Source organism: Bos mutus, chromosome 3 (genome assembly GCF_027580195.1).
Source record: "Bos mutus isolate GX-2022 chromosome 3, NWIPB_WYAK_1.1, whole genome shotgun sequence".
Lineage (NCBI taxonomy): Eukaryota > Metazoa > Chordata > Mammalia > Artiodactyla > Bovidae > Bos > Bos mutus.
This window is the reverse complement of record NC_091619.1, coordinates 24,210,092-24,224,518: the sequence shown is the minus strand read 5'-3', so window position 1 is coordinate 24,224,518 and position 14,427 is coordinate 24,210,092. Positions and strand designations below refer to the sequence as shown.

Below are 14,427 nucleotides of genomic sequence, written 5' to 3'. Positions count from 1 at the left end.
GTTGTGTTGTATTTCTTAAATTGAATATGACTAGAATCTCTCTATATAGTCCTTTCTGTGTATGAAATATTTTATCAGTCAAAAGAATTTTCAGATTCTTCTGAAAGATAGCAAAAGGGAGCCAAATCACAGAATTTTCCCTTTCTTGATTAAATTAGCAATAACAAGACAAATAATAAAGACCAGCAAAAATTAATCAGTAACAATGAAAGAAGGAAAGGCTGAAACCTTATGTCATAAACGTGATAGCCATAAAAAATAGAAGATTTCTGCTGTGATATCTTAAGTCTGTCTCTGCCCTATCCTGAATCCTTACTGGGCAGAGAAAGTCAATAAATTCCTGATATTCTCTGTTAATCTTACAAGGGAGACCAGTGCCATAGTATACAACTGCCCACAGCTCCAAATGTGTTCTCACCCTCCATCCTCCATGAGCACTTAGGCCTCAGGAAATGAGCTAGTACACTAGTATTCCAAATCTTAGTGTATCCTGGAGGGGAGATGCGCCTCCCCCTGCCCCACCCCCACCCCCCACCACATACACACAACAGGAAGGAATTTGAGGACTGTTCAGCTCCACTGTATCAATCCGAAGTTCAGGTCAGAGCTGACCCAGTTAAACATGAACGAGATGAAAGAGAAAGCATGGCAATTATGCAGACATACTGCGGGAAACAAGAGCAGGGTGGTAGAGCGCATGTAAGAGACAAAGAGCTCAGCTTGAGATTTTACAAAACCAAAAATAATACAGTAAGATAGTAGAGCTAAAAAATCAAATTGAGACCTTACATATTTCTGTAAAATAAATGAAAAATAACAAGTAACCTGTACATAGTTGAAAACTGAATCATTGGCATGAAATAAAGGCCAAAAGATAATCATTGTGAAAATAAGGAAAAACATAAAGAGACTTTTTAAAAAGATAAGTTTGTAAAACAGAGATAATCTAGCATATGATATTTCTTAAGTGGAGAAATCCTAACCTCACGCATAGAGATCACCTGAAAACAACAAAAGGAGAAATGAAACTATTAACTTGTTTTTAACAAAATTGAGATACTTAATATATCATGTCACAGAATAGGAAGAAAGGTTGGCATAAGCAATCAAGGTCAGAGCGCGGTTTGCGTAGCTGAGGAGAGGATATTGGTGGCTGTAGCTTTCAAAAATAAAAGCTCATAGAAAAGTTCTTTAAAGTAAGTGATACATCTTGAGGTACAAAACCAAATCCTCATTAGCAGCCGTGGGAACAGACTACAGACTGATGTAGACTCTTGTTTGGACCCCACTAAATATGATGTGTTGAGAACCTGGAAAAACAATTCAGTTAAGGATCTCACTGACAAGCTGTATTTGTACTTGTATACTTTAGTGACAGAAGAGTAATGAATGACAGTGATTCTCTAGTGCTGCATTGCTGGTTTCAGTTGCCTGATGAGAAGCAAAGGCTTAAGAAACCACATTCACATCTGGACTTTACTTATCCTTTTATGTCAAAACTCTTGTGAATTGCTGGTTCAAGAAAAATAGTAATAAGTCATCAAAAAAGAACACATATAGAATTTATACAAAAATATTACCAAAAAAAAAGGGAAGGAATGTGAAAAATAAATGATGGTCAAAAGATATTTATCAGAAAACAACAATTGAAGACCTGACCAAGCATCACCATGAGAGAGAAGATAATGAGGCTCTCATTTATGTGAAACCAGAATATAAACAGAGATACAGGTGCGCAGAGATAATAAGATGCCATATCAGTAATAGAGTGTAATAAAAAATTAAGTTATAGTCAAAATGAAGGACAAAATGGAAGCAATACAAAGAACGCCTTCAAAACATAGTGAGAGACTTGGAAGGCAAAATGGAGACAAGCTAGTGAACATGGAAATTAAAAGATAGGTAAAAAGGTTTGCAAAGGAAATGATAGATGTGGAAAAGAAGCAGAGGGGATTCAATGTATGCATAATTTTCAGAAGGCGAGAGAACTGACTAAACCTGGTTCATGGAATTATTCAGATTGAGATTGTTGTACCTAGATTTGGTCTCAAAGATGTAAGAACACAAGTAATAAGCATCCCTGAGCCAATTCCTAAAACTCCGTGATGACAGAATCCAGTTGAATAAAAGATTGGAAACTGTGAGTTAAAGGGTTGGTGCTATGCTCAAGTCCAGAAAATAGTGAAGTGTATATATAAGGCCCTGTGAATAAAAAAATGTTTCCTCAAGTCATTTATGCCAACTAGGTTATCATTCAGATGTGATGATAACATTCTGAAACAAGAATACAAGAAAGAACACGTTTGTGCTTAAAAAAAATTTTTTTTTAAGCACTTAAAAAATCCACCATCCAATCTAGAGATGAATCAAAATAAAGTCCCTGGAAAAGTCTCCAGCTTCTTAATGTATTTCGTGATTTTCTCCCCTTAACTTAAGGAATATCTTTTAGGAATTGAAGTTTAGGAATTCTGGGAATTTAAGGATGTCTATTATGGGATCAATATTTAAAGTTCAGCAATTTAGTTTTACTTTTTCATCTATTAACTTCAGAGTGGTTCATACTTTTTATTACAAATGTTCTATTATGATTATATTTTTATGAAATTGTTTCTGTTCTTAACATTTAGTTATGTACATATTGAATATGTCTAGAATAATGTTTACCAGTGGTGTTTCTGATGACTATTTCTGGAGAGTAGAATGTTGAAATTTAAATTGGTTTCTATGCCTTTTTCTTTGTGCTTTATTGTTGCTTATTTATTATTTTTAAATAATGCTCATATTCTATCTTATAAAAATAATGAGTCATTTAAAAAAGAGAAGCCTTATTGTCTATCTCACACACACACAGTAGGGGGGTAGGAATGTAGGTTCTGAGTGAGAGAAAAAAAACAAAGCCCAGATTAATATAAAACTTTAGTGATTTTTTTTCATGATTGCATTCTTTATTTTGCTTAGGTCATGCACATTCGGAAACTGCTTCAGAAAATGGATCGTCCAAATGGTCTTTATCCAAATTATTTGAACCCAAGAACAGGTCGCTGGGGTCAATGTAAGTATTTCTATTACCACTGATGCTCTGTTGAAATATAGTCTGAAAACTTGTGCTTGACATAGTGATAAGTACACTACATGTAGTATTAGAAACTCCAGATTGTATATAACCCTCTGATCTGCTAGTCCTGTAACCTGTGGCAAGTTTCTCGTGTCTTGTAGTTTCAGTTTTTATACGTTTAAAATGGAGATATTAATAACCCATCTCACAAGAGTATTTTATTTCACGTATGTGTAAGTACTTAGCTAAAATATAGTGTGGCATTTGCAAAGGGTTATACTTTGAAGCCCTTGTTTGTGAACTATATCTTGGTATAAATAAGAGCATTGCTTGAGATAAGTATTTAGTCAAGTAATATGAAGAAGAGTTGTGTGTGTTAAATGACTGGAAGATAGTGTGCTTGCTCTTAGATAAGCTACATCTGATCATTCATTTTAAAAGGTAACAGTGACAGACTTTATTTTCTTGGGCTCCAAAATCACTGCAGATGGTGACTAAAGCCGTGAAATTACAAGACACTTGCTCCTTGAAAGAAAAGCAAGCATCTATGACAAACCTAGACAATATATTACAAAGCAGAGACATTTCTTTGCCAACAAAGGTCCATGTATTCAAAGCTATGGTTTTTCTGGTAGTCCTGTATGGATGTGTGACATGGGCCATAAAGAAGGCTGAGTGCCAAAGAATTGATGGTTTTGAACATCAAAAGCATCAGTTAAAGTGTTAAAGAAGACTCTTGAGAGTCCCTTGGACTGCAAGATCAAATCAGTCTATCCTAAAGGAAATCAGTACTGGATATTTATTGGAAGGACTGATCCTGAAACTGAAGCTCCAATACTTTGGCCACCTGATGCAATAAGTCAACTCATTAGAAAAGACCCTGATACTGGAAAGATTGAAAGCAGGAGGAGAAGGGGGCGACAAAGGATGCGATGGTGGGATAGCATCACCGACTCATTGGACATGAGTTTGAGCAAGCTCTGGGAAATGGTGAAGGACAGGGCAGCCTGGCGCGCTACAGTCCATGGGGTCACAAAGAGTCGGACATGACTGAGTGAACAACAGCATCACTGTCTGTTATTTACCAGACTTTTGGATGAGACTGGAGATTGGGAAAGAATATATAGGATTTTGAATTCAGGCAACTCTCGGGCTAGCAGGCAGGGTTTATATAATGAAATAAACGTTGTAGTAAAGGAAATGTACCAGTTGTTAGGTGAGACTGTGGTAGAAGTGATTTCCTCTGTTTCAGGAGACTGTGTTTTGTTTGTGAAGGGGGTGATGATATCTCATTAGAGTTTTAGAACTGATCTTTGAAGGAACTGATTTTTTAGAAACATTAAATAAAGTTTTCATGAAAAACATGAAACTGAAAAACATGAAACTAATCTCTTGTAGTTAGTTTATGAAAGAGCAAAACACAAATGGACAGAATACAGATGTTCCTATTTAATCCTAAGAGTGGTGCTAACGAAGATAAGTGACACATAGAGACAGTGCACTTCTTCTGTGCTGCTTTAGTAGAATGTACAAAAGACTATGTTTAGTACCATGTTCGTAGCATCTCCGTAGTTTGGTCATCAGAGACCTTTGTTGCTGTCTTTCCACTTTACTGTGTCCCTAAGCAAATCAGTGAAGCTTTTAAACAGAAGATACTGTTCTTTTTCTATTAAATTAATAAACAGAATGGACATATCCCAATATATCCAGTGCTTCAGAAAATACGAAAATTTGTATGACCTTTGAAGCAGTGACTCATTTCTAGACATTTATTCCAAAAAATTTTCAGACCTCTGTGTGTGTGTGTGTGTGTGTATACAGACACACACACACATATATATAAAATAGGGATAATTTGGAAACATTCTAAAGGACTCCTTTTCAATGGAACGAACTTTCTGTGATGAAGAAAATGTTCTATTTAATTAGCTATTTGTGACTAAAGCCTACCACATTGGACAGTGCAGTTTTTAAACTTCTTGTGAAAGAGGTTTGGTTAAGTTATAGTCCCTCCAGGTGTGATATACTATATAGACATTAAAAGTTATGTTATTAGAATGCTTGACATAGAATATGAAGTACCTAGAAAGATATTTGGGAGAAGGAAATGGCAGCCCACTCCAGTATTCTTGCCTGGAGAATCCCGTGGACAGGGGAGCCTAGTGGGCTGCCGTCTTTGGGGTTGCACGGAGTTGGACACGACTGAAGCGACTTAGCATGCATGCATGCATGCATTGGAGAAGGAACCAGCAACCCACTCCAATATTCTTGCACGGAGAATCCCGGGGACAGGGGAGCCTGGTGGGCTGCCGTCTATGGGGTCGCACAGAGTCAGACACGACTGAAGCGACTTAGCAGCAGCAGCAGCAGCAGCAGAAAGATATTTAGGAAAAGAGAGAAAACAAACACCACAAAAATAGGAACCAGAGTGTTCCCTGTGTTTTTTTCCTGAATGTTTGTTTTTATTTTCTAATTTTGTTTACCTCTGTTAACCTAATCTGATAATGGATATATGTTACTTTTGAAGTAAAAGCATTTTTAAATAAGATGCTCTCTTGTACACAAAAATCTTAGAATACTGAAAAATAAAACACTGTTTGAGAATTGCCAGCCTTTCAAATGACCAACAGTATCTCATTGATGGCATCTTAATTAAAATTATAACTCTTTCTCTTCATCAAATGGTATTGTGAAAATTGGATAGCCACATGACAAAGAATGAAGTTGGGCCCTTACCTTATACCAGATTCAAAAATTAAGTCAAAATGCATCAAAGACCCTAAATTTAAGAACCAAAACTTTAAAACTTTTAGAAAGACACATCTTCATGACCTTGGATTTGGCAGTGACTTCTTCAACAGTACAGGCAACAATAGAAGAAATAAATTGGATTTCATTAAAGTTAGAAACATTTGTGCATCAAAGGATATTGTTATGAGATTGAAAGACAACCCACAGAATGAGAGTTTATTTGTAAATAAGTAATACTTGCAAACCATATATCTGATAAGGGTTTAATATCCAGAATGTATAAAGAACTTCTCAAACTCATGTTCAAACTCAACAGCAAAAAGACAAACACTCAATTAAAAAGTGGATAAAGAACTTGAATAAAGTTTTCTCCAAAGAAGATATTCAAATGGAAAATAAACACATGAAAAAAATGCTCAACATCATTATTCATTAGGAAAATGCAAATCAAAGCATAATGAGATATCACTTCACACCTGCTAGGAAGATTGTAATCAAAAGGACAGATAATAAGTGTTGGTGAGGATGTGGAAAAATTGGGACCCTCTCATGCTACTAGTGGGAATGTAAAATGGTGTAGCCACTGTGAAAAACAGTTTGGTGGTTTCACAGAAAGTTAAGCATAAAATTCCATATGATTGAGCAATTCAACTGCTAGATAGATACCCAAAAGATTTGAAAGCAAAGACACAGAGATATTTGCATGCCAGTGTTTACAGCAACATTATTCACAATACCGGTGGAAACAGGAAAGTATCCTTCAAATGGATAAATAAAATGTGGTATATACATACAATGGTATGTTTTTTAACTGTAAAAAAGAATGAAGTTCTTATACATGCTACAACATAGATGAACCTTGAAAATATTAATCTAAAATGAAAGCCAGTTGCAAAATGACAAATATTATATAATTCCAATTATATCAAATAGCTAGAGTAGTCAAATTTAGAGAGACAGGAAGTGTATTGGGGGTTGTCAGGGGCTTGGTTGAGAGGAGAATGGAGTTATTGCTTAATAGGTGTAGCATTTCTGTTTGGGATGATGACAAAGTTTTGGAAATAATGACAATGTTTGTACCACATTGTGAATGTAATTAATGCTACTGAATAGTACACTTAAAAAATGGTAAAAATGGCAACATTCATGTTATATGCATATATTTACCATAGTAAAAATTGCAGTAAAAAACATTTCTTTTAGTTATACTTGCTTTTTTCCCACAAAACGAATCCAGATTACTTCTTTAGAATTTCTTCACCCACAGCAGTTATTAATTTTGAGAATGTTATAAAAAGAACCATTCACTGGTTGTTTTGGCAAGAGGTCTTTACAATTTTAGGGGAGCTACCCTGATATCCCTTTAGCAGCTGCAGTCCTTATTAAATTGTCCAGTTTGTTCCTTTTAGTATTTCTGTATATTTCATATCAGCTTCTGAAAAGTATATCAAATTCTATTATTATCTTTGAGCAGTAGGCATCTGTCATAACTATAAATAGTCTGCAAAACAAACAGTGAACTGAACTGAAATTTAACAATTCAGCTTTGGCTAACTGTATTATAATTAGAGTAATGATAATGTCTGTGACATGCACACAGCAATCACAGAAGAATTATGGTAATTACCTCCAGGAAAAGTACTTAGCAACAGATATAAAAGAATGTAGTAAGCAACCTAGATTTAAAGGCACATCATTAATATCTTTTTTTTTTTTGCTTCATTTTTTCACTAGTTTTCTATGTACAGTGCTTAACCTATGCCATTTAATGACTTAAGTGAAGAAGATATAGGAAACTTATCATTACTGATTCATTAAATTTCATACTACTGATTTAAAATATGAAAAAAGTAAGAATGGGTATAATACTTGGAGTTGAAAGACTAATCCAGGTTTTTCTGCCTAATAATTTAGATAAGTTAATTAACCTCATGCCTTTGTTCCTTCATCTGTTATTTGTACTTATTTTATTAAGACAGTTATGTGAATCATATTTATGAGATAATGAATATATTTAAAAAATAAAAAATAAATAAAAAATACTTCATAAACTATAAAGCATATGATACAGATCTGTTTATTCTAGAATTTCCTATAAGAACACTTCAAGAATTAGCTTCTTAGAACCTCATTAACTTTATGTTAAGACAGAAAATGTAACCATTGGTAATTTAAAACAGATCATGGAGTGACATGGTACATCAAATTTGACACCAAGGCGGGCATGGGTTAGTGGTTCAAATAAAGTCAGACTACTGGGTGATAAATTCCATAGTTAACTAAGGATCTCAGGCTTCTGCTGTGAATTTATTTATTGAATATATAAACATCTACTGAAATGACATTCTAGAAGAGCTGATAAGAACCTGTTAGGCAGGACTGGGACTGCATCCTATAACCTAAGTAACCTGTAACTAAATCTGTAAACCCTGGCAATAATTCACATATCTAAAAATCATTGCCTCTAAATTGTGATGACAAGACATATACCTTTCCAAGGTTTTTCTCATTAATTCATCTACTTTAATTTTTTATGTTTTCTTCTCCTGATCATTTGTTAATCCTTAGATCTACAATATATTGAGAAATATATGTGTGAGGCAAAAGTGCAAAATTTTAAAATGCCCTACATATTATTTTAATTACTTTTGTAATTGTTATGTTCCAAAGGACCATTTGTGTCCTTTGATCATGTCTTACATGCTGTCTGGGTGAACTCCATGATGGCTTAGATACATTTTTATAAATCCCAATTTTATAACTCCCAAAGGTATACTGCTAACTTATCTCTGGATTTCCATGTTTGTTATACCCATTTAGATATCCATTTAGTCCCTCAGATTTATCATGCCCAAGATTCAGACTCCTTCCACTTTAAGTCATTTCCCCCTCTAGTATTCCCAATTTCAGGGAAGAGGGCCACTGTTCATTCAGTCATTTGCCCCAGCAAGAAATCTAGAGTTCATCCATGACTTCTCTTTCTTCATCCTTTCAGTAAATACCTGATAGATAACAAACCAAAAGATTATGGTAGAGTCAGAAAAGATTAGATTATTTTAAGGTGTTAATAATAAGAGGTAGTTTCAGTTGACAGGTAGAAGTTAAAGATAAACCAAGAGAGAGATTCCTGAAAAGGAAACAGAAATGGTTAGTGTTCAGAGCTAGGTAGAGTGCATAGAGTAGAGAAGGAACATTTTTTCCTCTTTAACAGGCAAAAGAAACAGATAAATTAGTAGATGGGGGTACAGATAGTTGAAAGATGCATTTTTGGGGTTAGTGATCTGTAGTTTTTCTATGAATTTGAACTTTTGTTTGTCTGCTGAGATTAAGGAAGAGGTAGAGCTGTGGAGGTCTTTTTTATTATTATTCTTTATTTAGTTTCCCATGTTGCAGCACACAGATCTTCATTGCAGAGCACGGACTCTCAAGTTGTGGCACGTGAGCTCTAGAACACACAGGCTCAGTAGTTGCAGCATGCGGGCCTAGTTGCTCCGTGGCACGGGGATCTTAGTTCCACAACCAGGGATCAAATGCACATCCCCTGCATTGCAAAACAGATTCTTAACCACTAGACTGCCAGGGAAGTCCCTTAGAGGTCTTTTGAAAAAGAGATTTAAAATCCCTGCTTTAGGGAATGGGAAAGATCACAAATCAAGGGGTCGTAGAAAACTTGACAAGCAATGCAGAGGTTCTCATTGATGGTGAAAGTAGACTCTCAGTTCAGTTCAGTCGCTCAGTCATGTCCAACTCTCTGCAACCCCATGAATCGCAGCACGCCAGGCCTCCCTGTCCATCACCAACTCCTGGAGTTCACTCAGACTCACGTCTATCGAGTCAGTGATGCCACCCAGCCATCTCATCCTCTGTCGTCCCCTTCTCCTGCCCCCAATCCTCCCAGCATCAGAGTCTTTTCCAGTGAGTCAACTCTTCACATGAGGTGACCAAAGTACTGAAGTTTCAGCTTTAGCATCATTCCTTCCAAAGAAATCCCAGGGCTGATCTCCTTCAGAATGGACTGGTTGGATCTCCTTGCAGTCCAAGGGACTCTCAAGAGTCTTCTCCAACACCACAGTTCAAAAGCATCAATTCTTCAGTGCTCAGCTTTCTTCACAGTCCAATTCTCATATCCATACATGACCACTGGAAAAACCATAGCCTTGACTAGACAGACCTTTGCTGGCAAAGTAACGTCTCTGCTTTTGAATATGCTATCTAGGTTGGTCATAACTTTCCTTCCAAAGAGTAAGCGTCTTTTAATTTCATGGCTGCAGTCACCATCTGCAGTGATTTTGGAGCCCCCAAAAATAAAGTCTGACACTGTTTCCCCATCTATTTGCCATGAAGTGATGCGACCAGATGCCATGATCTTCGTTTTCTGAATGTTGAGCTTTAAGCCAATTTTTTCACTCTCCTCTTTCACTTTCACCAAGAGGCTTTTTAGTTCCTCTTCACTTTCTGCCATAAGGGTGGTGTTATCTGCATATCTGAGATTATTGATATTTCTTCTGGCAATCTTGATCCCAGCTTGTGCTTCTTCCAGCCCAGCGTTTCTCATGATGCACTCTGGATATAAGTTAAATAAGCAAGGTGACAGTATACAGCCTTGACGTACTCCTTTTCCTATTAGGAACCAGTCTGTTGTTCCATGTCCAGTTCTAACTGTTGCTTCCTGACCTGCATATAGGTTTCTCAAGGGGCAGGTCAGGTGGTCTGGTATTCCCGACTCTCAGGTCAGCTGATATTTTACTGGCTGGGTGCAATAGGTGAACAGTGAAATAAAGATCACCTGTTGCTTCCTTTCCTATCCAGCCTAGACTGCGTAGTATCTGAACCAATGTGAGAATACCTTTAGTCTTCTGTGTTATCTGTCCTACAAATCCAATGCTTGTATCAACTCAGCCATGTACCTTTTCCATTCATCTATAGTCAGCTGAGCATTGCTCATGAAAATCATCAATAATAAAGGTTAAAGTCACTACAAATTTATAACAAAACTGGGCCCTAGTGGCTCGGACAGTAAATCTACCTGCAATGCAGGAGACCTGGGTTCAATCCCTGGGTCAGGAAGAGCCCCTGGAAAAGGAAATGGCAACCCACTCCAGTATTCTTGCCTGGAAAATCCCATGTACAGAGGAACCTGGCAGGCTTGCAAAGAGTCAGACACAACTCAACGACTAAGATGACTACAAATTTATAATTTCCAGTTCTAACTGGATCACCAGTACCCCTGACAGCTCTAACTTTGATCAGTTTACTTTCTTTTTCTTTACTCTCCTTAAATCTTCTGTATAAAACTCCTATCCATCCTCATCTGTCTTTTCACCATTTCTTTTTAATTTCCTGCACAATTTTAGTATTTACGTATGTCTTTAGTAAAAAGTATTTATATAGATTAAGAAGATAGAACTAAAAAAAATTGCAGAGTGAGTCTCAGTTTATTTTAAAAGGTGAATTAAAACGAGTTAAGTTTGTTGATATTACTGATCGATTTGGACTGATTCCAAATATCCTTTTTATTTTGTTTACTTGCTTTTGTAAAAACAGTTTTACTAAGGTAAAATTGACATACAATAAGCTGTATGTATTTGAAGTATACAGTTCAATAAGCTTTAAAATAAGTATAAACTTAAGAAAACTATCACTACCATCAAAATAATGAACATATGTTCACCCCAAAAGACTTCCTCATAATGCCTTTATGATTTTTTTTCCTTACTCCCCTTCTCGCTCCTTTCTCAAGCAACCAGTGATCTGCTTTCTATCATTATAGATAGGTTTGTATTTTTTAGAATCTTCTATAAATGCAGTCCTTTATATGTACTTTCATTTTTTCTGGCTCCTTTAACTCAGCATAATTATTTTGAGCTTCATCCATGTTGTGTGTATTAGTAGTTCTGAATATAATCCCACTTTGTGGAATACCACAATTTGTTTATCCATTCACCTGTTGATGGACGTTTGGGTTATTTTCACTTTGGGGCTGTTACAAAAAAGTGCTGTGAACACACAAGCCTTCTAGTGGATGTATGTCCTTTTTTTCTCATGAGTAAAAATCCAAGAGTGGAATATTTGTATTTTATGGTAGGTATATATGTTGATCTTTTAAAGAAACTGCCAAATCGTTTTCCAAGGTGGATGTACCATTTTACATTCCTATCAGTGGTGTTCTTCCACGTACTCATCAATAATTGAAAAAGACTACTAACCATGTAAAATATCACATCCAGCAGAAAAAGATTTCCTAGAAAATTGGGTTCAGATGTAGAGAAGAGTGATTATGGTACCGTCCTACTGGATTAAATTTGAAGTATGTTGGCAATAGGGCTGTCAATATAATGTTCAAATTATTGCTATGTAATATAGTCATTGTAATTAAAAAATATTATTTTTTGTCCTCTATCTTCTCTTTTTTCCACCTCCATCCTTATTCTGTTGCAGATCATACATCAGTTGGCGGGCTAGGAGACAGTTTTTATGAGTACTTACTAAAAGCATGGTTGATGTCAGATAAAACAGACCATGAAGCCAGAAAAATGTATGATGATGCTGTTGAGGTAATTATTATCGGAACATTTACCTGCTTAACATCTCAAATATATTATGTATTTGATAGAAATTGATGAACATCCTGTACATATATTATTATTTACATTCACTTAGAGTTTGTTAGTATTTCAATATAATAGTCATAAATTGTTTTCCTTTATTGTAACACTTTAATTGTTGAAGAATTTAGTGTAGCATATTTATGTATGAAAATTTATTTCAGTTATTTGTAGCTATTTTCTGCAGAGCCTGGAAAAACTTATGACTTAACATACTTTTCCATAAACATTTCTATTTTCAAATGACCAATTAAACCTACACATTGAGAGCCTTATAGGTATGTAAGGACAAAACACTTTTATAGTATTTTTTACATTTTATAGTGTTTGCACTGTTCTGATTCCTTTCACATATGTGAAGTCATTTAATCTTCTCTACCGTTTTACTCGTGAGACCTCAAGGTGCAGAGAAGTAAAGCTTGCATAGCTTAGTTAGTAATGGAACCCATATCTGAACAGTCTAGGTCCAGAGCCTGTACTCTTAACCCCTCTTCTATATTGTTTTATATTTATGTAACCTTGTGCTACAGTGTTGTGGCAATTTAAAATTGGGACAGATTTCATTCTTGGAAACACTTATATGTGGTATTTCCAAGTGTTAGTCACTTTGTAAATTATTTGCTTCTGATCTAGTATAAACCCATATTCCTTTAATAATTTAATCACTTTTAAAAGTTGTATATTTTATACACAGCAACACCATTCTGACTGTAGTCAATGACCCATACTTAGAGTTATAGTTCTTTTGTCTTTAAGTTAAACCAAGGATCTTATTAACCATATATATCCTCACTTTTTAAGGAACTAATCTCTGTAGTTTTATAAAAACACACAGGAATTGAACTGATATGTTGCATTGTACTGGTTTGCCTACCATAGGTATAAATGTTTCTTGAAGGAGTGTGTTGACTAAGAAAATGAACTAAACTATAATCGGGAATCTGTACTTTAGTAGGTGACTTCTAAAATTTTTTATGAAGACTTACATTTTGAAAAGTTGAAGAATTTTATTCTGTTATTAAACTTTAAACCTGGAAATTTTTATGATGCAGGAAAAGTTAATGTCTAGGAAGAATGTAGTATTTTTAGTATCACAGTGTTGAAAATAGCCACCTGTATCAGTCCCACTGGATTGTGGCTTCTTTGAAGACAGACATTTATTATTGTCTTGCATGACCTGAAACAATAGGTATTCAGTAAGTACTTGATAAATGAGTGTATTTAATATTTTTATTTTTGATAAAGTGTGACATATCGTATATTGTGTAATCATTTTTTCTTCATAGTTTGCTGCTTTCTTGTAATAATTTAAACCTGAAAACATTTTCTCTTTTATTTTTAATAATTTTTCCTACAGGGAAAAGAACATTTGTCATTGTTTTAAAATTATATATATTAATACTTTTAAAAGCATGATGCCTGTTTTGAAAGTTAATCTCATAAATTAAAATTTATTTTCCATGAATCATCTGTTATATGAGTTATGTGTCCTAATTTTCTTTCTATATTTGTTTTCTGTATCCTGTTTTTATTAGTCCTTAGTTTGAAAATTGGCACCTATGAAATAACCAGTTAGCTAACTTTCATTTTGAGACATGTATGCAGTTTTTGCAATGTTAATTATCTTTGATAACAGAATTATGTTAGAAGATAGAGTATATACAGATAGTAAAATTAATGACATGTTGTATGCATGGAGGAGATAGGAATGATTATGAATTTTAAGATTCATTCTAATTTAAGATAAGTCATTTGTAAATTTGTCTTTCTAAACTAGTGTATTTAAATTATTCCATCCTCATTTGGCCTTCCTCTACACTTACAAGTATCCATATCCCTGGTTCTTATATCTTAGCTTTCTTTTTAAAAATTGTGTATTATAGATTTTATATTCTGATCAAGTTTATATTTAGTCTTTATTTGAAATAGCAAAAACTATACCTTTTATTCAGTCCTTTTGGAGCATTACTTTCTTGCTCAGACTTGTTCAAAAAATGTCAAACTTCTGAATGGCAG

At 34.8% G+C, this 14,427-nt stretch overlaps 1 protein-coding gene across 4 annotated transcripts in view; it reads left to right on the top strand.

The window, feature by feature from the left end:
- Nucleotides 1-14,427, top strand: part of MAN1A2 (mannosidase alpha class 1A member 2) — a 156,337-nt gene that overhangs the window by 99,320 nt on the left and 42,590 nt on the right. For all 4 annotated transcript variants that reach the window (XR_011463622.1, XR_011463621.1, XM_070367422.1 and 1 more), the window contains exons 8-9: nt 2,959-3,052; nt 12,245-12,360. Coding sequence is in view for 2 of the 4 variants with exons in the window: in XM_070367422.1 (XP_070223523.1) it covers nt 2,959-3,052; nt 12,245-12,360 (210 nt within the window). In the remaining 2 variants the exon portion in view is untranslated. The remainder of the gene's footprint in view (nt 1-2,958; nt 3,053-12,244; nt 12,361-14,427) is intronic.